The sequence below is a fragment of the Sapajus apella genome, unplaced genomic scaffold (assembly GCF_009761245.1).
Source record: "Sapajus apella isolate SASKATOON/1434 unplaced genomic scaffold, GSC_monkey_1.0 scaffold173, whole genome shotgun sequence".
NCBI lineage: Eukaryota > Metazoa > Chordata > Mammalia > Primates > Cebidae > Sapajus > Sapajus apella.
Window position 1 is genome coordinate 1239333 of NW_022437113.1, and position 21938 is coordinate 1261270.

The 21938-nt window shown below is 54.2% G+C and overlaps 2 protein-coding genes across 6 annotated transcripts in view; both read left to right on the forward strand.

Moving 5' to 3' along the window:
- The window catches only part of JAK3 (Janus kinase 3), a 22064-nt gene extending 9089 nt beyond the window's left edge, over window positions 1–12975 (forward strand). For 3 of the 5 annotated variants that reach the window (XM_032267881.1, XM_032267882.1, XM_032267880.1), the window contains 14 exons: window positions 1025–1152; window positions 1350–1481; window positions 2781–2865; window positions 4511–4638; window positions 5333–5465; window positions 5545–5696; window positions 5826–5976; window positions 6639–6778; window positions 6860–7049; window positions 7714–7838; window positions 8117–8289; window positions 8872–8989; window positions 9268–9378; window positions 12484–12662. In XM_032267881.1, coding sequence (XP_032123772.1) covers window positions 1025–1152; window positions 1350–1481; window positions 2781–2865; window positions 4511–4638; window positions 5333–5465; window positions 5545–5696; window positions 5826–5976; window positions 6639–6778; window positions 6860–7049; window positions 7714–7838; window positions 8117–8289; window positions 8872–8989; window positions 9268–9378; window positions 12484–12597 — 1880 coding nt within the window. In that variant the 3' untranslated portion in view covers window positions 12598–12662. Of the gene's footprint in view, window positions 1–1024; window positions 1153–1349; window positions 1482–2780; window positions 2866–4510; window positions 4639–5332; window positions 5466–5544; window positions 5697–5825; window positions 5977–6638; window positions 6779–6859; window positions 7149–7713; window positions 7839–8116; window positions 8290–8871; window positions 8990–9267; window positions 9379–12483 lie in introns of those variants that run through there. The other 2 variants (XM_032267879.1, XR_004265340.1) reach the window with 2 other exon arrangements.
- A 3160-nt stretch (window positions 12976–16135) lies between these two features.
- On the forward strand, window positions 16136–21155 carry INSL3 (insulin like 3). Its single transcript, XM_032267877.1, has 2 exons — window positions 16136–16367; window positions 20593–21155. Exons 1-2 carry the CDS (start codon window positions 16178–16180, stop codon window positions 20796–20798), a joined length of 396 nt encoding a protein of 131 aa, XP_032123768.1. The 5' UTR covers window positions 16136–16177; the 3' UTR covers window positions 20799–21155.
- Window positions 21156–21938: the final 783 nt, after the last annotated feature.

Genomic DNA, 21938 nt, shown 5'->3' on the forward strand with positions numbered 1-21938 from the left:
TTTCCCTTCCCCTCCCCTTCCCTTCCCTTCTCTTTCCTTTCCTTCCTTCCTTTTTTTTTTTTTTGATGGAGTTTCGCTCTTGTTGCCCAGGCTGGAGTGCAATGGCGCGATCTCCACTCACTGTGACCTCCGCCTCCCAGGCTCAAGCCATTCTCTTGTCTCAGCCTGCAGAGTAGCTGGGTTTATAGGCATGCGCCACCGCACCCAGCTAGTTTTGTATTTTTAAGTAGAGACAGGGTTTCTCCATGTTGGACAAGCTGGTCTTGAACTCCCAACCTCAGTTGATCCACCCATCTCAGCCTCCCAAAGTGCTGGGATTACAGGCATGAGCCACCGCACCCAGCCTCTTCTGGATCTCTTTCAAATAAATCTTGTGCCAGCCAGGCGCGGTGGCTCACGCCTGTAATCCCAGCACTTTGGGAGGCTGAGTCAGATGGATCACTTGAGGTCAGGAGTTTGAGACCAGCGTGGCCAACATGGTGACATTCCATCTCTACTAAAAATACAAAAATTAGCTGGGCGTGGTGGCGCACACCGGTAATCCCAGTTATTCAGGAGGCTGAGGCAGGAGAATTACTTGAACCTGGGAGGTAGGTTGCAGTGAGCCGAGATCTCACCACTGCACTCCTGCCTGGGTGACAGAGTGAGACTCAAAAAAGAAAAAAAATTATTGGTGCATGGTGGTGCACACCTGTAGTCCCAGCTACTTGGGAGGCTAAGGCAGGAGAATCACTTGAGCCTGGGAGGCAGAGGTTGCAGTGAGCAGAGATCACATCACTGCCCTCCAGCCTGGATGACAGAGCAAGACTCCATCTCAACAACAGCAGTGACAACAGAAAACAAATAAACCCTGTGCCCTGGAGTCTTCATCTCAGGGTCAGCTTCTAGGGGGTACCCAAACTAAGGAGTGCAATGGCGCCATCTCAGCTCGCTGCAACCTCTGATTTCACCTCTGATTTCTGGTTTTTCTTGGGGACATTTCAGCTCCGATTTCTGGTGTTTCTCCCTCATTCTGTCCCCATAGAAAAGTCCAATCTGATTGTGGTCCGGAGAGGTCGCAGCCCACCCACGCCCTCCCTCGTTCAGCCCCAATCCCAATGCCAGCTGAGCCAGATGACATTTCACAAGATCCCCGCGGACAGCCTGGAGTGGGTAAGGGGCCCTGGGAAATGGGGCGATACCTCAGTCTGGGGTCCAGAGACGCAGATGTGTGGCCTCAGGCTTGTGCTGTAAGTTTCTTTTGCCTCAGTTTTCTCATCTGTAAAATGGGGCCAGCAGTGGTGTCCCAGGTGGGCTGGGATCCTGCAGGAACCCTCACTGGGCCCTTCTGCTGTTTCCTCACCGTCCAGCATGAGAACCTGGGCCACGGGTCCTTCACCAAGATTTACCGGGGCTGTCGCCACGAGGCAGTAGATGGGGAGACCCGAAAGACAGAGGTGCTGCTGAAGGTGATGAACGCCAAACACAAGAACTGCATGGAGGTGAGCGGGGTAGGGACCAGACCTTTGGAGGCAGGGCTGGCTGGAGAGGGGGTCATGGACACAGAGAAATTTAAAAACACACAGGGCCTGGGCGCGGTGGCTTATGCCTGTAATCCCAGCACTTTGGGAGGCTGAGGCAGGAGGCTGGTTTGAAGCCAGGAGTTCCAGAACGGCCTAGGTAATATCGCGAGACCTCGTCTCTACAAAAAATTTAAAAAATTAGCCAGGTGTGGTGGCACGTGCCTATAGTCCCAGCTACTCCGGAGGCTGAGGAGGGAGGATCACTTAAGCACAGGGGTTTGAGCCTGCAGGGAGCTTTGATCTTGCCACTGCACTCCAGCCTGGGCAACAGAGGGAGACCCTGCCTCCAAAAAACAAAACAGGCCGTGTGTGGTCACTCACAGTAATCCCAGCACTTGGGGAGGCGGAGGTGGGCGGATCACTTGAGGCCAGGAGTTGGAGACCACCCTGGCCAACATGGCAAAACCCTATCTGTACTAAAACAAAAATTAGCCCGGCGTGGTGGTGGTGTGCACCTGTAGTCCCGGCTACTCGGGAGGCTGAGGCAGGAGAATCACTTGAAACCAGGGAGCGGAGGTTGCAGTGAGCCAAGAACATGCCACTGCACTCCAGCCTGGCGACAGAGTGGGACTCCATCTCAATAATAATAATATTAATATTAATAAATAAATAGAGGTAGACTGTAGTGGGAACTTCCATCCCGTATCAGAAAATCATGGTAGTGACCTGGCGCGGTGGCTCACGCCTGTAATCCCAGCACTTTGGGAGGCTGAGGCGGGCAGATCACCTGAGGTCGGGAGGTTGAGACCAGCCTGGCAACATGGAGAAGCCCCGTCTCTACTAAAACAACAAAATTAGCCGGGTGTGGTGGCGCATGCCTGTAATCCCCACTACTCCGAGTTGTGCCCTGGAGTCTTCATCTCAGGGTTGCCTTCTAGCGGGTACCCCAAACTAAGGTAGCAGTGCAATGGCATGATCCCGGCTCACCGCAACCTCTGGTTTCAGGCTGAGGCAGGAGAATCACTTGAACCTGGGAGGAGGAGGTTGCGGTGAGCCGAGATTGGGCCATTGCACTCCAGCCTGGGCAATAAGAGCGAAACTCCCTCTCAGAAAAAAAGAAAATCATCATGGTAGTGTTGTATGTACTAATGCAGGCCCCAGGGCCAATGGGGACCTGTGGGCAGCTAGTCCCAGATACCTAATTTTGTGAGCACAAAATTAGGGATCGTTGAAGTGGAAAGAACCCACGCATCTTCTCTCCCTTCCCACCCTCCCCAGTCATTCCTGGAGGCAGCGAGCTTGATGAGCCAAGTGTCGTACCGGCATCTCGTGTTACTGCATGGCGTGTGCATGGCTGGAGACAGTGAGACCCCCCCCCACCCCTGCCTCACCCAAGTCCAAGCTGTCCTTCCCACCTCCGTTCTGGGCCTCTGAATGACAGCACCAGTAACGTGCTGGACCACCCCGGACGGGGGCCGTGTCCATGACCCTTTATTCCTGTCTCTCCATCATGTCACTCCTTGGAAAGCAGCTCCAGGTTCCCACCTGTGCCCAGCCCCAGAATGGTCTGAAGTCAGACAAAACTGGCTTTCCAATATCTGCAGCTTTGTACGTGACCTTTCTGAGCCCCGGTTTCTCTGGTTGGGAGTCCGGGATGGGCCGGGAGCTGGGGACAGAGCCTAGAATGTGACAGGCAGGGCGTGGTGAGGTATGAGGGGGGCATCGTGGGGCATCGTGGGTGGTCAGAGATGCTGCTGGGCCAGCCTGGGGTCGGGCAATGCTGTGGGTAGACGGAGGTGCATTCTAACCTGGAAAGACAAGGGCACGTGTGAATTAGGAAAGGAAGGGGTGTTCTAGGCAGAGACGCAGAACGTACAAAGGGTTAGAAGTGAGACACAGAGGCTGGGCACGGTGGGTCACGCCTGTAATTGAAAAGCCGAGGCAGGCGGACCACCTGAGATCAGGAGTTCAAGACCAGCCTGGCCAGCGTGACAAGACCTCGTCTTTACTAAAAATGCAACATTAGCCGGGTGTGGTGCTACGTGGGAGGCTAAGGCCGGAAAACGCTTGAGCCTGGGAGGTGGAGGTTGCAATAAGCCAAGATAGCGCCACTCCACTGCAGCCTGGGCAGCAGAGTGAGACTCCGTCTCAAAAGAAACGGAAAGAAAAAGGAAGGAATGGAAAGGAAGAAAGAGAAGAAAGGAAGAAAGAAAGAAGAAAGAAAGGAAGGAAGGAAAGAAGGAAGGGAAAGGAAGGAAGGGAAGGAAGGAAGGAAGGGAAGGAAGGAAGGAAGAGAGAAAGAGAAGGAAGGAAGGAAGGGACGAAGGAAGGGAAGGAAGGAAGGAAGGAAGGGAAGGAAGGAAGGAAAGAAGGAAGGAAGGAAGGGAAAGGAAGGAAGGAAGGAAGGGAAGGAAGGAAGGGAAGGAAGGAAGGGAGGGAGGGAGGGAAGGAAGGAAGGAAGGGGAAGGAAGCAAGGAAGGAAGGGGAAGGAAGGAAGGAAGGGAAGGAAGGAAGGGAAGGAAGGAAGGAAGGAAGGAAGGGAAGGAAGGGAGGAAGGGAGGGAAGGAAGGAAGGAAGGGAAAGGAAGGAAGGAAGGGAAGGAAGGGAGGGAGGGAGGGAAGGAAGGAAGGAAGGAAGGGAAGGAAGGAAGGAAGGGAAGGAAGGAAGGAAGGAAGGGAAAGGAAGGAAGGAAGGGAAGGAAGGAAGGAAGAAAGAAAGAGAAAGAGAAGGAAGGAAGGAAGGGACGAAGGAAGGGAAGGAAGGAAGGAAAGAAGGAAGGAAGGACAGAAAGAGAAAAGAAACAGGGCTTGGCATCTTCCAGAAATTCCGAGCACATCGTTGAGAGTTGGAGGTGGGAGCAGGGCTGAGAATGGTATGAACAGAGGCAGCAGGGAGGGAACAGACAGAGATGAGAGTTCGAGAGACCATGAGAGCCAGGACGTTGGCAGAACATCCTCGACACTGTGCAGTTCAGTCTCCCAACCCTGCCTCTCCCTGCTGCCAACCAGGCACCATGGTGCAGGAATTTGTACACCTGGGGGCAATAGACATGTATCTGCGCAAGCGTGGTCACCTGGTGCCAGCCAGCTGGAAGCTACAGGTGGTCAAACAGCTGGCCTATGCCCTCAACTATCTGGTGAGTGCTCCTCTGCCTGCTCCACCCTCCATTCACAGGGAAGGCTTTCTCTGGGGATTGGGAGTGGGCTCTGTAGTATGCATAAGAGTTTGGTAAGGGTTCGAGGGGAGGGCATTTTAGAATGAGGTTGTGAGAACACTAGAAGGGAACAAGTCATTCATGGATGTCAGGGGGTGTAGTGAATGATGAGGCTAGGCAAGGGGAAAGGCTTCCTAGAAGAAGGGACATTGGAGATGGGGCCTTGAAGGTTGAGTAGAAGTTCATCAAGAAAAGAAAGGAAGGCGGGCACATCAGGCTGAGGGAACAGCCTAGGTAAAGGCCTGCAGGCTAGATAGTGTATTGCACCCTGCTGGGGCCTATCAGGCAGTTCAGTTGGCAGGAGACCAGGGGGCCAGCATGGAAGAGAAGTTTATGGGCAGCTTGAACAAGGGCCTTGATTGCCAGGCTAAGGCGCTTTCACTTTGTGTCAAAGGCTCTGGGGAGCACCAGGATGGGTTTGAGAAGGGGAGGGACACAGCCAGGTCAGTGTAGGGGGTAAATTAGAGGGGCAAGACAGGATGTCAGGAGTCAGGGATGATGCTGGAGCATGTCTGAGCAGTACCAACTGGATTTTGAAGGATGTATAGGAGTTTGCCAAACAGACTCTTCATTCATCAAACCCTCCCTGGCATTTCCCTATGCCTGGCCCCCTTAGGAAGACAAAGGCCTCCCCCATGGCAATGTCTCTGCCCGGAAGGTGCTCTTGGCTCGGGATGGGGGTGATGGGAGCCCGCCCTTCATCAAGCTGAGTGACCCTGGGGTCAGCCCCACTGTGCTAAGCCTGGAGAGTAAGTTCCTGGGGGGGGAGGAGGGAGGGGCTGAGCAGGTCAAGGAAGTGGATCCCTCATCACACTTCCATTCCCCCAGTGCTCACCGACAGGATTCCCTGGGTGGCCCCCGAGTGCCTCCGAGAGGCCCAGACACTTAGCCTGGAAGCTGACAAGTGGGGCTTCGGCGCCACCGTCTGGGAGGTGTTTAGTGGTGTCACCATGCCCATCAGCGCCCTGGATCCCGCTAAGGTCAGAGCCCCTCGCCTGCCATCGGTCACTGAGCCCCCACTGTGACAGAAGGGCAGACCGTTATCCAGTCTGGGAGGTTGGGGTGGGTCTGGTGGGTTGGAGATGACAGACCCCTCCCCTCACCCTCAGAAACTCCAGTTTTATGAGAACCGGCAGCAGCTGCCGGCCCCCAAGTGGACGGAGCTGGCCCTGCTCATTCAGCAGTGCATGGACTACGAGCCAGTCCGGAGACCCTCCTTTCGAGCCATCATCCGTGACCTCAACAGCCTCATCTCTGCAGGTGCCCGCTGGGCCTGGTTGGGTGGGAAGAGCTGTGATGTCACGGGTAGGGTTAGGCTTGGTCTTGCTGCATTGCCCAGGCTGGTCTTGAATTACCGGCTCAAGCAATCCTCCTGCCTTGGTCTCCCAAGAAGGTGGGATTACAGGCACAGACAACCATGCCCCGTGCGATACTTAGTCCTCATTCAGTGAGGGTGTCCAGGCCCACAGGAACCTCTCACTTTGTGTCTCCACCCACCTCAGGCCTTGGGTCCCTGTTGGGTCCTCTGCAAATAAAAGAGAGAGTGTGGAGGGTCCCACGTTAGGTTTCCATGGGCCAGGACTGGAGGGGCACCCAGCACATCTCGTCCATCAGCCCGAGCGCAGTCATGTGACCACATTTCATAGCGGTGGAACGAGGGAAATGAGTTCTCATTATGTCCTCCGTCTTTGTAGCCATGGGGAGTTGCACAGGGCGTGTACTGCACAAGGAGGCTTCCTTTGCCTGGGACGGAGTGGGGGACACCTTTTACCAGTATCCACAAGGTAGACTTTGGCTTGCAATGGCCCTGCCATATGCACAGAGAGGGTCAATATGCAGATGGACGTTGCACAGCAAGTCAGCTCAGGAGTGGGGCTGAGGATGAGAAGCACTGCTTACCACTGGCCATGCCCCCGCCCCAGATTATGAGCTCCTCTCAGACCCCACACCTGGTTCCCTGGCACCTCGTGATGGGCTGTGGAATGGTACCCAGCTCTATGCCTGCCAAGACCCCACAATCTTTGAGGAGAGACACCTCAAGTACATCTCACAGCTGGGCAAGGTAAGGTGGGCGGGGCCGGAGTGGGTTGGAGAGGGCGGGGCAGCATCCGGGCGCCTGGACACCAGCCCCACTGTTCCCCAGGGCAACTTTGGCAGCGTGGAGCTGTGCCGCTATGACCCACTAGGTGACAATACAGGTGCCCTGGTGGCCGTGAAACAGCTGCAGCACAGCGGGCCAGACCAGCAGAGGGACTTCCAGCGGGAGATCCAGATCCTCAAAGCACTGCACAGTGACTTCATTGTCAAGTATCGTGGTGTCAGCTATGGCCCGGGTGAGCCAGCTCCTGGATGAGTGAACATATGGGTGCTTTTCAAAGTGCACATTCTTATCCTCCTGCGTGATTATGGATCCAGATTCTCATGGGTCACAGGTTTGAATCCTGACCCTACTCCTTACCAACTGTGCAACCTTGACTTTTCTGAGCCACAGTTTCTCCAGCTGAAAAATGGGTCGTTGTGATATTTACTTGTTTTTTGTTTTTGAGACGGAGTCTCGCTCTGACACCGAGGCTGCAGTGCAGTCAGGCAATCTTGGCTCACTGCAACCTCTGCCTCCTGGGTTCAAATGATTCTCCTAAGCCTCCTGAGTAGCAGAAATTATAGGAGCATGCCAGCACACCCGGCTAATTTTTGTTTTTAATAGAGATGGGTCTCCACCATGTTAGCCAGGCTGGTCTTGAACTCCTGACGAGTGAGGCTCCCAAAGTGTTGGGATTACAAACATGAGCCACCGTGCCTGGCCATGATATAGAAACAAATCAATGTATGTTGTAGAAGGTACTCAAGAGATATTAGCAATGTGTCATTGTCGTGGTTTCCATGTCACAGTCAGCAAAACTGAGGTCGAGAGGGACACGAAGTCCTGCTATGAAAAGGGGGGAAAATGGGGGGAGGAGCAGGGCCGGGCCCTGCTGTGACAGCTCCTGCGTCCTCCAGGCCGCCAGAGCCTGCGGCTGGTCATGGAGTACCTGCCCAGCGGCTGCCTGCGCGACTTCCTGCAGCGGCATCGCGCGCATCTCGATGCCAGCCGGCTCCTCCTCTACGCCTCGCAGATCTGCAAGGTACGAGGGGGCGCCCCGGGACCTGTGGGGACGCAGCTGGCTCGGCCTGGGCAGGGCTCTGCATAGAGGTCGCGGTGAAGGCTGAGGAGTGAAGTTTGCGGTCTAGATCTCGGGGGTGGTGTGGTTGACTTGGCTCAGGATCAGAACTGCAGTGAAGGATGGCTCGTGGGTAGGGTTAGGCTTGGGGTCTGGGTTAGGATTAGAGTTCAGGTCAGGCGTGGGGTACCTGCCAGATTATCCTGGGGTCTTCTCTGCACGCTCACCCCGCCGGTCCGCAGGGCATGGAGTACCTGGGCTCCCGCCGCTGCGTGCACCGCGACCTGGCCGCCCGGAACATCCTGGTGGAGAGCGAGGCACATGTCAAGATCGCTGACTTTGGCCTAGCCAAGCTGCTGCCGCTTGACAAAGACTACTACGTGGTCCGCGAGCCGGGCCAGAGCCCCATTTTCTGGTGGGGAACCCGCGCCCATGCTCCGTCCCTACTACCCACAGCTCTGACCCCGCCCCCAGCCATGGCCCCGCCCCTCCCGCTGCTGGCTCCGCAGCCTTAGCCTCGCCCCTCCTCCCTTCCAGCTCTGGCCCTGCCCACTCCCCAGAGCCCCGCCCCTCAACTGCACTGGCTCCTCCCTCTTTCCTGTCCTGTCAGCCGCTCCCAGCTTTAGCCCCGCCCCTCCTCAGCTCTGGCCCCTCCCACTCTTCACAGTCCCACCCCTCCAACTACTCTGGCTCCGCCCCTCAGCGCTGGCCCCCTCTTAGTTCCACCTTTCCCCAGTTCTGGCCCCTCCCATCCCACGGATCTGGCCCCGCCCTATCTCCGCCCCTCTGCAGTGGCCCCGCCCCCGCCCCCCAGCCTGGGGTCTTCCCAGGCACCTCCCAAGGCTGGATAATCCACCCATCCCACAGCCAGGGAAACCGAGACCCTGGGGATGGGGCTGACCTGCTTACAGTCCCCACCTACCCCGACCAGTTCCCCATTCCAAGGCTGCCCCCTTCTTTCTGTCCTTTCCTCAAGACCTCCCTGTCCCCTCGCCAGGTATGCCCCCGAGTCCCTCTCGGACAACATATTCTCTCGCCAGTCAGACGTCTGGAGCTTCGGGGTTGTCCTGTACGAGCTCTTCAGCTACTGCGACAAAAGCTGCAGCCCCTCGGCCGTGAGTCGGCTCCCTGGACCCCCAGCCTCCTTCTCCCTGCACGGCCCTCGTAACCAATCTTCATCCTGTCTGCACCTGCGTCCCTTTTTAGCATGGGGTCACCTGGTCCCAGCATCATAGGCCCCAGTGAGGAGGACCCTTCCTCACCTTTCTGACCCCCCACAGTGCAGGCAGCCCCTCCCCACTCCATCACAGATGGCCCCTCCCCCCACACGGGTGCCCGCTCCCCCCCCCACAGAGGCCCCTCCCCCACCACCTGCGCTCCTGCTTTGCTCCAGGAATTCCTGCGGATGATGGCCTGTGAGCGGGATGTCCCCGCCCTCTGCCGCCTCCTGGAACTGCTGGAGGAGGGCCAGAGGCTGCCGGCACCTCCTGCCTGCCCTGCTGAGGTGAGCGCAGTAGGGCTAGCCTCAGTTTCCCAGTCTGTAGATTGGGCCAGGGTCTCGGGGAACCAGCTAGCGCCGGAGTCTCTGGACTGACAGGAAAGGCTAGAGTGTGAGGCTGATGAGGATCCTGGCCCCACCTGGCTACTCTCTCACTGTGTGGCAAGTCAGAGCACTTTCAGAGCCTCAGTTTACCCTTTTCCAAAATGGGAATAGTAATGCCTTATAGGTTGAGGGAGCATCAGACTCCTGGATGCCTGTGCCTATGGGGGCTCATCTGAAAGCTCTGCACAGAGATGGTGCTCCATAAATGGTGGCGACGTTCATGGGTTTTTTGGTTTTTTTAGAGATGGAGCTCACTCTGTTCTGTTGCCCAGGCTGGGGCCCAGTCATAGGTCACTGCAGCCTCCAACATCTGGGCCCAAGTGATCCCCTGCTTCAGCATCCCCAGTAACAGGGACTACAGGTGTACACCACCATACCTGGCTAATTTAAAAATAATTTTTTAGAGATGGGGGGGTCTCGCTATGTTGCCCAGGCTGGTCTTGAGCTCCCGGACTCAAGCAATCCTCCTGCCTCAGCTTCCCAAAGTGCTGGGCCTACAGGTGTACACCACCATGCCTGGTTAATTTTTTAAAAAATTATTTTGTTTAATTTTCTTTTTTTTTTGAGACAGAGTCTTGCTCTGTCACCAGGCTGGAGTGCAGTGGCGTGATCTTGGGTCACTGCAACCTCTGCCTTCCAGATTCAAGCGTTCAAGCGACTCTCCTGCCTCAGCCTCCTGAGTAGCTGGGACTACAGGCGCGCACCACCATGCCCAGCTAATTTTTATATTTTTAGCAGAGACAAGGTTTCATCATGTTGGCTAGGATGGTCTCGATCTCTTGACCTCGTGATCCGCCCACCTCAGACTCCCAAAGTGCTGGGATTACAGGCCTGAGCCCACCACATACCACCCTCTCATGGTTTGGCTTATAATCATATAATAACCCCTGTGGAAGCGTCTGACATGCAGTTGGTCATTGATAAATTAATTTGTTCAGGCCAAAAACATTTATTGAGTGCCAACTGTGTGCCATAACTTGTTGGGTGCTGAGGACCCAGATGGGGAGAGAACCTGTCCTCCCAGTAACTAGCAGAAGCTGATAAGAACATTCTGGACTGGGCACGATGGCTCATGCCTATAATTCCGACACTTTGGGAGGCTGAGGCAGAAGGATCACTGGAACGCAGGAGTTCCAGACCAGCTGGGCAACATACTGAGACCCTGTCTCTACAAATGATACAAGCATTAGCAGGTGTATGACATGCATCTATAGATTCAGCTACTCGGGAGGCTGAGGCAGGAGGATTGCTTGAGCCCAGGAGGTCAAGGCTGCAGTGAGCCATTTTCATGCCACTGCACCCCAGCCTGCACAACAGAGTGACACCCTGTCTCAAAACAAACAAAAAACAAACAAACACAAAATTCTGGTAGTGATAAGAGCCTTGAAAGAGATGAACAGGCCGGGCGCGGTGGCTCAAGCCTGTAATCCCAGCACTTTGGGAGGCCGAGGTGGATGGATCAGGAGGTCAGGAGTTCAAGACCAGCCTGGCCAACATAATGAAACCCCATCTCTACTAAAAATGCAAAAATTAGCCAGGCATGGTGGCGGGCGCCTGTAGTCCCAGCTACTTGGGAGGCTGAGGCAGGAGAATCACTTGAACCTGGGAGGTGAAGGTTTCAGTGAGCCGAGATCACGCCACTGCACTCCAGTCTGGGCAACACAGAGAGACTGTCTCAAAAGAAAAAAAAAAATGAACAGAGGGAAATGGTGGGGTGGGGGTGGCCAAAGAGGGCCTCTGGGGGGAATGATGGAAGGAGGAAGAGTCCACCCATAGGTAAATCTAGGAGGAGACATTTCCAGTGGAGGGCACAGAAGGGACAAAAGCCCTGGGGAAGGAAGGAGCTGGGTCCTTGAAGCACCAGTGTGATGGAAGCAGAACAAATGAGAAAGAGAAGGCTGGGGGTGAGGGAAGGAGGGCCTCAGGGGAGAGGTGTGTTCTAAGATCTGAAGCGGCCGGGCGCAGTGGCTCACACCTGTAAATCCCAGCTCTTTGGGAAGCTGAGGCGGGTGAATCACGTAAGGTCAGGAGTTTAAGACTAGCCTGACCAACATGGTGAAACCTCATCTTTACTAAAAATACCAAATTAGCCAGGTGTGGTGGTGGGCACCTGTAGTCCCAGCTACTCGGGAGACTGAGGCAGGAGAACTGCTTGAACCCGGGAGGCGGAGGTTGCAGTGAGCCAAAATCACACCACTGCACTCCAGCCTGGGCAACAAGAGCAAAACTCTGTCTCAAATATGTAAATAAATGAAACCCACAGGGAGCCATGGGAGGTTTTGGAGCAGAGATGGAATGGAATTTAATTTACGTTTTTTTGGGTTTTTTTGAGATGGAGTCTCACTCTTGTTGCCCAGGCTGGAGTGCAGTGGCATGATCCCAGCTCACTGCAACCTGCACCTCCCATGTTCAAGCAATTCTCCTGCCTCAGCCTCCCAAGTAGCTGGGACTACAGGCATGCGCCACCATGCCCGGCTAAATTTTGGGTTTTTAGTAGAGATGGGGTTTCACCATGTTGGCCAGGCTGGTCTCAAACTCCTGACCTCAGGTGATCCACCCGCCTTGGCCTCCCAAAGTGCTGGGATTACAGGCATAAGCAACTGCTCCTGGCTTTAATTTATATTTTAAAACTGAATGAGACCAGGTGCGGTGGCTCACGCCTATAACCCCAGTACTTTGAGAGGCCAAGGAGGGCAGATCACCTGAGGTCAGGAGTTCGAGACCAGCCCGGGCAACATGGTGAAACCCCATCTCTACTAAAAATACAAAATTAGCTGAGCGTGGTGACATGTGCCTGTAATCGCAGTGACTCAGGAGACTGAGGCAGGAGAATTGCTTGAACCCGGGAGGTGGAGGTTGCAGTGAGCAGAGATTGTGCCATTGCACTCCAGCCTGGGCAACAGGGTGACGCTCCGTCTCAAAAAAACAAAAACAGATAAACTGAATGGGAGTCGTGTCCTTCTGACTGCTCAGGCATGACTCCATTGTCTCTCTTCTGCCCCTCAGGTTCACGAGCTCATGAAGCTATGCTGGGCCCCTAACGCACAGGACCGGCCATCATTCAGCGTCCTGGGCCCCCAGCTGGACATGCTGTGTGTGGAGTGGAAGCCGGGAGCGTGAGACTCCCGCCTCCCTGCTCACCCAGAGGGCAAACCCCACTCTCTGTCCTTTCTACAGTCCCTGCCTGCAGACCTCTGGACTAGGTCTCTGTTGACTGGCTGTGTGACCTTAGGCAGGGAGCTGCCCCTCTCTGGGCCGCAGAGGCCTTATGAGGGTCCTCTACTTCAGGAACACCCCCATGACATTGCATTTCGGGGGTTCCCGTGGCTTGTGGAATAGCCTGTGGCCTGTTGGATTTGTTAAGATTCAAGACAGATGGGCGGTTGTGTCAGTGGGGTCTCTGAGTCCTGGCTCGAAGACGCAAAGAACCAAATTTATGTCCCTCCCATCTTCCCATCCTCTCAAACCCTGGCCCCCTGAGTTTCCTTGTCTCTGTCTCTCTTTTTTTTTTTTTTTTTTTGAGACGGAGTTTCGCTCTTGATACCCAGGCTGGAGTGCAATGGCGCGATGTCGGCTCACCGCAACCTCCGCCTCCTGGGTTCAGGCAATTCTCCTGCTTCAACCTCCTGAGTAGCTGGGATTACAGGCATGCACCACCATGCCCAGCTAATTTTTTGTATTTTTAGTAGAGACGGGGTTTCACCATGTTGACCAGGATGGTCTCAATCTCTTGACCTCGTGATCCACCCGCCTCGGCCTCCCAAAGTGCTGGGATTACAGGCTTGAGCCACCGCGCCCGGCCTCTGTCTCTTTTTTGAGACAGTCTCTCTATTACCCAGGATGGAGGGCAGTGGTGCGATCTCGTCTCGCCATAACTTCTGTTTCCCAGGCTTAAGCGATTCTCCTGCCTCAGCCTCCCGAGTAGCTGGGATTACAGGTGTGCACCACCATGCCCAGCTAATTTTTGTAGTTTCAGTAGAAACAGCGTTTCACCGTGATGGCTGGGCTGATCTCGAGCTCCGACCTCAAGTGATCCTCCTGCCTCAGCCTCCCAAAATGTTGGAATAATAGACATGATACAGTGTGCCCAGGTTTTTGTTTTTCTAAATTTATTATTATCATTATTATTATTTTTGAGACGGAGTTTCCCTCTTGTTACCCAGGCTGGAGTGCAATGGCGCGATCTCGGCTCACCGCAACCTCCGCCTCCCGGGTTTAAGCAATTCTCCTACCTCAGTCTCCCGAGTAGCTGGGATTACAGGCATACCCCACCACGCCTAGCTGATTTTGTTTTTTCAGTAGAGATGGGTTTCTCCATGTTGGTCAGGCTGGTCTTGAACTCCTGCCCTCAGATGATCTGCCCACCTCAGCCTCCCAAAGTGCTGGGATTACAGGCATGAGCCACCATGCCTGGTCTATTTTTTTTTTTTTTTTTAAGAGACAGGATCTTGCTCTGTTGGCCAGGCTGGTCTCGAACTCCTGGGCTACAGTGATCCTCCTGCCTCAGCTGGGACTACAGGCACCCAGTTTTGAGTCTTTTTTCCAATGAGGACATTAGTGTGGCTTTAAATATCTGATCTGACTTCTGCTCCCCGGTGTCCGTTTCTCTGGATGAGAGCAGTTGCCGTGGCTGGAACTCTGCTTTTTGGGGGAGCCCGTGTATCTGTTTGGGATTCTGTAAGGAGGCAGGAGAGGCCGGAGTCTCAGTCCACCCTCACGGTACCTGACTGTCCCAGGGCTTCAGTTTTCTCATCTGTCTGATGGGACCCCTTCTGTCCTCACTATACAAGGGCCACAAAGGGATGACACAGAACCTGGCAGGAACTTTTCAGTCAATCAAGGGAAGGAAAGACATTCCTGGCAGAGGGAACAGCATGCCAAGCATGAGAAGGCTGAGTAAGGAGGTTAAGAGCCCAGGTATTGAAGCCTAGGGTTTTGCCACTTCTGCGCTGTGTGACGGTGAACAAATTCCTTTCCCTCTCTGGGTCTCAGTTCTGTCCCCTGCAAAATGGGCAGAGCTTACCCCTTGGCTGGGTAACTTTCTGACTGGTGACAGGGATTCTCATGCAGGTTAAGTGCCTCCTTACCGATCTGCAAAGCTTTTCCGCCACTTTTGCCTCCTTAGAAAACTTTATCCATCTCTTAAAACCCTTGCAGCCTTCCCTCACATACGCCCACCACTATTCCAGTCCTGTCCTTCCCTCCAGCCCCACTCTGACCCTGGGGCTGGGGAAGTGTCTGTGTCCAGCTGTTTTTCCTGACCTCGGGGTTACTTGGGGGCTGGGCCAAGGCCTCGGCACAGAAGGGACTCTGGGAGTGTTTGTTGACTGAATAAAGAAATTCAGTGGAAAAGATGGTTTGTGCTCGACTTGGGGCAATGGGGAACCTCAGAGGGTGTGTGAGCTGGGAGGGATGTGGTTAGGGCTGTGGGCCAGAGACCTTTCAAGGGGCCACTGTGGGGGCCTCCGGGTAGGCTGGTGGAGGAGGACCGCTGGGTGAGGCTTGGCTGGAACCCTCAAGGACAGAGCCCCCTCACTCCTAGCCCCAGCTGCTGGCCTTGGCTGCAGCCTGGGGGAGCTGATTACAGGCTCTCTGTGGGCGGGGAAGGAACAGGCTGCTCTCTGGGTGGTCAGAGGACAAGGCCAGGCCGGGGGAGGTGAGGCTGTGGGGCGGGGACCAACATCACTGTGGCCAGGCCACCCCCAGCCGTGTGCACCTCATAACTGCTAGAAAGATGTGGAGAATGGCCAGGCACAGTGGCTCATGCCTGTAATCCCAGCACTTTGGGAGGCCAAGGCAAGAGGATCACTTGAGGTCAGGAGTTGGAGACCAGCCTGGCCAACATGGCAAAACCCAGCCTTTACTAAAAAAAAAAAATACAAAAATATGAGCTGGGCAGGGTGGCATGCACCTGTAATCCCTGCTACTCAGGAGGCTGAGTCTGGAGACTCGCTTGAGCCCGGGAGTCTGAAGTTGCAGTGAGCCCAGATGGAGTCACTGCACTCTAGTCTGGGTGACAGAGCGAAACTCTGGCTCAAAAATAAAATAAAATAAAATAAACAAAAAATATATTAAAAAATTAAAAAGAGCTGGGTGAGGTTATGCCTGTAGTCCCAGCTACTTGGGAGGCTGAGGCTGGAGGATTGCTTGAGCCCAGGAGTTCTGGGCTGCAGTGCTATGCTGATCAGGTGTCCGCACTAAGTTCGGCGTCAATAGGGTCACCTCCTGGGAGCCGGGGACCACCAGGTTATCTAAAGAGGGGTGAACCGGCCCACTTCGGAAGGGGAGCCCGTCAAAACTCCCATGCTGATCAGTAGTGGGATCGCGCCTGTGAATAGCCACTGCTCTCCAGCCTGGGCAACATAGCAAGACCCCGTCTCTTTAGAAAACAAAATAAATTAAAAAAAAAAAAAAAAGATTCAGGTATAACCTTAAGATTGAACACGAAAAAAAAATTAAAATAAAATAAAATAAGAAAGAAAAAAATAAAAAAGAAAGACTCCTTGCCCAGTGCTCCCTCTGGGGGAGGTACATCCAAGGCCCTGGCCCTGGGAGATAGGCCCTGGCACTAACCCCACCCTTGACATTCTTCCTGGGCGGTCCTGAAGAATGTTCTGTCCCTTCTCCAAGGACCCCTAGCTGGGGCGGCCCAGGCGCCTATAAAGCGGGCCCCTGCTTGGCCCAGGCGCCACCCACCACCATGGACCCCCGAGTGCCTGCCTGGGCGCTGGTGCTGCTGGGCCCCGCCCTGGTGTTGGCGTTGGGCCCGGCGCCCACCCCAGAGATGCGTGAGAAACTGTGCGGCCACCACTTCGTGCGCGCCCTGGTGCGCGTGTGTGGGGGCCCCCGCTGGTCCACGGAGGCCAGGAGGCCTGTGGCTGCTGGCGACGGTGAGTGGGGACGGGCGGGGGCAGCGCTCTGGGAAGCCGAGGTGGGGCAGGTGCAGGCAGGCGCAGGTGCACACGGGCAGGGCAGGTGGGCGGGCTTGCAAGCGTGTGCCCGGGGCTCACCTGCTGGCTGCGTGCACAGATCGTGGGTCCCCACTGGAGTGTGTGCGCGCGCATGTGAAAGTCCCCAGGTGCATGAGTTCTCTGTGGGACCAGAAACAGAGTGAGGCAGGAGAGGTAGGCTCTTGCAAGTAGGTGGTGAGATCCTGTCTCAAAATTTCGATATTTTGATCTTCATGAATTTTTGCCTTAATTTTGCTTTTGTTTTTGTTTTTTGAGACAGAGTCTCACTCCCATGCCCAGGATGGAGTGCGGTGGTGCGATCACGGCTCACTGCAGGCTCAAACGATCCTCCTGCCTCATTCTCTGGTGTAGCTGGGATGCAGCTGCTGCCACCACGCTCAGCAAACTTTTTTTTTCTTTTTTTGCAGAGAAGGAGTCTCACTGTGTTGCCTAGTCTGGTCTCAAACTCCTGGGCTCAAGTGATCCTCCCACCTTGACCTTCCAAAGCGTTGGAAATGGAGTTGAGTCACTGTAGACAGCCTTAAAAGTGTTTAAGCCGGGCGCGGTGGCTCACGGGCGGAATCCCAGCACTTTGGGAGGCCGAGGTGGGGGGATCACGAGGTCAGGAGACAGAGACCATCCTGGCCATGGTGAAACCCCGTCTCTACTAAAAATACAAAAAATGATCCGGGCTTGGTGGTGGGCTCCTGTAGTCTCAGCTACTCAGGAGGCTGAGGCAGGGGAATGGCTTGAACCTGGGAACAGGGGTTGCAGTGAGCTGAGACTGTGCCATTGCACTCCAGCCTGGCAACGGAGCAAGACTCTGACTCAAGATAAATAAATAAAGTATTGATTTTGAAAAGTATTTTATTATTTATTTTATATTTATTTATTTTGAGACAGAGTCTTGCTCCATCACCCAAGCCGGAGTGCAGTGGCACGATCTCGGCTCACTGCAACCTCTGCCTCCCAAGTTCAAGTGATTTTCCTGCCTCAGCCTCCAGAGTAGCTGGGACTACAGGCATGCGCCACCGTACCCAGCTAATTTTTGTATTTTGTTTGTTTGTTTGAGATAGAGTCTTGCTCTGTCACTCAGGCTGAAATGCAATGGCATGAGATCAGTTTACTGCAACTTCCACCTCCTGAGTTCAACCAGTTCTCCTGCCTCAACCTCCCAAGTAGCTGGGACTACAGGCACCTGCCAACGTGCCCAGCTGATTATTATTTTTTGTACTTTTAGTAGAGATAAGGTTTCACCATGTTGACCAAGCTGGTCTTGAACTCCTGACCTCAGGTGATCTGCCCACCTCAGCCTTCCAAAGTGCTGGAATTACAGGTGTGAGCCACTGTATCCGGACTGTGTATTTTTAGTAGAGATAGAGTTTCACTATAATGGCCAGGCTGATCTTGAACTCCTGAGCCTAAGTGATCTGCCCGCCTCAGCCTCCTAAAGTGTTGGGATTGCATGTGTGAGCAACCGTGCCTGGCTTTTCTACAAGTATTTAAAATTTGGTATTAAAAGTATTGCATTAAAATACTTATCTTGCTGGACGTGGTGGCTCTTGCTTTTAATCCCTGCTATTCAGGAGGCTGAGGAGGGAGGCTCACTTGAATCCAGGAGTTTGAGACCACCGTGGGCAATATAAGACTCAGCCTGAGACAGAGACCCCGTCTCAAAGAAAGAAAACATAATATTATTAATATCTATATTTTTTGAGACAGGGTCTCGCTCTGTCACCCAGGCTGGAGTGCAGTGGCATGATCTCGGCTCATTGCAGCCTCCACTTCCCAGGCTCAAGCGATCCTCCCACCTCAGCCTCCTGAGTAGCTGGGACTATAGGCACATGTCACCATGTCTGGCTAACTTTATATTATTAGTAGTGATGGGGGTTTCACCATATTGCCTAGGCTGGTCTCGAACTCCTGAGCTCAGGCAATCCGCCCGCCTCACCCTCCAAAGGCCTGGGATTACAGGTCTGGCCACCAAGTACTTTTTTTTTTTCCTTTCCTTATGACGTTGAGAGCTTTCACCTTTTCACTTAAAGGAAGCGCTTGGCGTCGTCTTTGTAATATCTGAGTTGCCTACTCTTGCGCTTTGAGGCCATGATGAAGTAAACGAAGGGTTACTTGAACAGGGGCACTGAGATAACATTGCAGTTCATCTGGTCACCAAGACGGCTACTAAGTAACTGACAGGAATGGGCAGGGAGTGTAAACAGTGTGGATATACTAGACAAAGGACGGATTCATGTCCCCTGCATGACAGTGTGAGATTTCACAGCGCTACTCAGAACAGCACACAACTGAAAACTTACGAAACCAGGCGCAGTGGCTCACGTCTGTAATCCCAGCACTTTGGGAGGCCGAGGCGGGCAGATCACCTGAGGTCAGGAGTTTGAGACCAGCCCGGCCAACACAGTGAAACCCGGTCCCTACTAAAAATACAAAATTAGCCAGGTGTGGTAGTGCGTGCCTGTAATCCCAGCTACTTGGGAGGCTGAGGCACGAGAATCTCTTGAACCCGGGAGGCGGAGGTTGCAGTGAGCCGAGATCGAGATTGCTCCACTGCACTGCAAACTCCACCTCCTTTTTTGAGATTCTGTCTCAAAAAAATAAATAAATAGGCCAGGTGCAGTGGCTCACGTCTGTAATCCCAGCACTTTGGGAGGTCAATGGGGGGCGGATCACCTGAGGTTGGGAGGTTGAGACCAGCCTGACCAACAAGGAGAAACCCCGTCTCTACTAAAAATACAAAATTAGCTGGTGTGGTGGTGCACCTGTAATCCCAGCTACTCGGGAGGCTGAGGCAGGAGAATCGCTTGAACCCAGGAGGTGGAGGTTGCAGTGAGCAGAGATTATGCCACTGCACTCCAGCCTGGGTGACAAGAGTGAAACTCTGTCTGAAAAAAAAAAATCCCAATGGCTTTGTGCCTTATTCTCCCCACCCTAGTCCTGGCCCTGGTGAAGGTGTGTAAGACAACTTTGTGCAGATGTGCTAATGTGTGTCCACATGCCTCTATGAGCCACTCTGATGGGGGGCTGGGGTAGGGATCCAGAGGAGGGGGGCCACCAGGGTGTGTCCACGTTGTGGTGTGTGTACGTCTGTGGGTCCACCATGCACGCGTGGGTGACCAAGAAGTGGACCCACAGATACACGCGCACCGCTGCCTGTCTCAGTGCCATGAGAGTCTGTGGGTGGGTCTCTGACCTGCTCTGGGTGTCTCACGGGCCCTCGGACCTATTGAGGAAACCGACACTATCTGGGGCTCCAAGAGCCCTGAGATTCCTTGGGCAGGGCTTGGGGTACACAGGTGGCATGTGGGGGTGCACGCAGCTGGGGACGTGAGTGTGGACATGAGTTGAGTGGATGAGATGATTAACCAGGTGCCTGGCATACAGTAGGTGTTTAATAAGTGTTCACTTTTTTTTTTTTTTTTTTTTTTTGAGAAGGGGTTTCATTCTTGGCGCCCAGGCTGGAGTGCAGTGGTGTGATCCTAGCTGCCTGCAATCCACCTCCCAGGTTCAAGCGATTCTCCTACCTCAGCCTCCTGAGTAGCTGGGATGGCAGGCTCTCACTACTACGCCCAGCTAATTTTTATTTTTTTCAAGATGGATTCTTGCTGTCTCCCCAGGTAGGAGTGCAGTGGTGCGATCTTGGCTCACTGCAACCTCCACCTCCCAGGTTCAAGCGATTCTCCTGGCTTATCCTCCTGAGTAGCTGGGACTACAGGCACTTACCACCACACTTGGCTAATTTTTTGTATTTTTAGTAGAGACAGGGTTTCACCGTGTTAGCCAGGATGGCCTTGATCTCCTGACCTCATGATCCACCCGCCTCAGCCTCCCAAAGTGCTGGGATTACAGATGTGAGCCACCTCGCCAGGCCTAATTTTTGTATTTTTTAGTAGAGACGGGGTTTCACCATGTTGGTCAGGCTGGTCTTGAACTCCTGACCTTAAGTGATCTGTGCACTCAGCCTCCCCAAGTGCTGGGACGACAGGCGTGAGCCACCATGCCCGGCTATTGCTCACCTTTTATTTGCATGCATGATGAGTGTTCTGTGGGTCAGTCAGTGGGATGTGAGTGTGTGGATTCGTGCACATGCAGCAGGCGGTGGGGTGTCCTCTGTGGTCCTGGCTCTGGCTGAGTTCTGCTCTGTCCCCAGGTGAACTGCTGCAGTGGCTGGAGAGACGACATGTGCTCTATGGACTGGTGGCCAGCAGTGAGGCCGCGCCGCGAGGACCTGGCCTGCAGCCCCTGCTCCAGACCTCTCACCGCCACCGCCACCGCCGTGCAGCTGCCAGCAACCCTGCACACCACTGCTGCCTCAGTGGCTGTAGCCAACAAGACCTGCTGACCCTCTGTCCCTGATGATTGCTCCTTGGGTGCAGCCTCAGAGTGGCCTGAGGCCCCGAGGGGTCTGGTCTGCCGAGCTCCGAAGACCACACAGCACCATAAAGTCTCACATCTGCAGGAACATTGTTGATTACCTCTTGGGATGAGATGCTCACTACCTACCCCAGACCAATGCCACCGGCAGCCTGTGGCGTCAACTGTAGAATAAATCACACCCTAGCCCTGGCTTGGGGGATCCCCACTTTCACAGATGCTGGACACTGAGAGCCGAATGTCCTCACTCTGGAGGAGCCTGATGCTCTGTTCCCTGCACGTGTAACACCCCTTCCTGCTGTCTCCTAGTAAATAAACAATGCAAAGCAGCTTTCTGCATTTTCCATAGAAAAAGAGACCAGCCTCACTTAGTCCCATGTGGGCTTGTCCCCTCACAGCCACAGACCCACGGGTACTTCCAGGAGCTTGATATCTAGAGAGGCATTGCTATGCAAAGTGGGGAAACTGAGGCCCAGGGAGACGGCTGCTTGCCAAGGTCAGACAGGGTGGGAAGGGTTAAGTGCTGGACTTGAGCCAAGGTCTCTACCAAAGCCCATGGGAGTCCTGAGCCCTGAGGACCTAGAATGGTAGACACTAGACACAAATGTCTGAAAATGATCATGGCAAAACACATTGACTGGCGTTCGCGAGAGGGTCTCGCTCTGTTGCCCAGGCTGGTCATGAACCCCTGGTCTCAAGTGATCCATCTGCCTTGGCCTCCCAAAGTGCTGGGATTACAGGTTTGAGCCACCCACCAACTCATTTTGTTTTTTTGGGGTTTTTTCTGAGACAGAGTCTCACTCTGTCACCCAGGCTGGAGTGCAGTGGGATGATCTCAGCTCACTGCAACCTTCCTCTCCCAGGTTAAAGCGATTCTCCAGCCTCCACCTTCCAGGTTCAAGCAATTCTCGTGCCTCAGCCTCCCAAGTAGCTGGGATTACAGGCATGTGACACAATACCCTGCTAATTTTGCATTTTTAGTGAAGATGGGGTTTTACCATGTTGGTCAGGCTGGTCTCAAACTCTTGACCTCAGGTGACCCACCTGCCTCTGACTCCCAAAGTGCTGGGATTACAGGCATGAGCCACCATGTCCGGCCTCATTTTATTTTTGAAATAAGGT

Bases quoted from the DNA above. Each gene is read 5' to 3' on its own strand.
- INSL3 (XM_032267877.1), top strand. From the start codon at position 16,178: ATGGACCCCCGAGTGCCTGCCTGGGCGCTGGTGCTGCTGGGCCCCGCC. The intron at 16,368-20,592 runs GTGAGTGGGGAC...CTCTGTCCCCAG, and splicing joins GCCTGTGGCTGCTGGCGACG to GTGAACTGCTGCAGTGGCTG.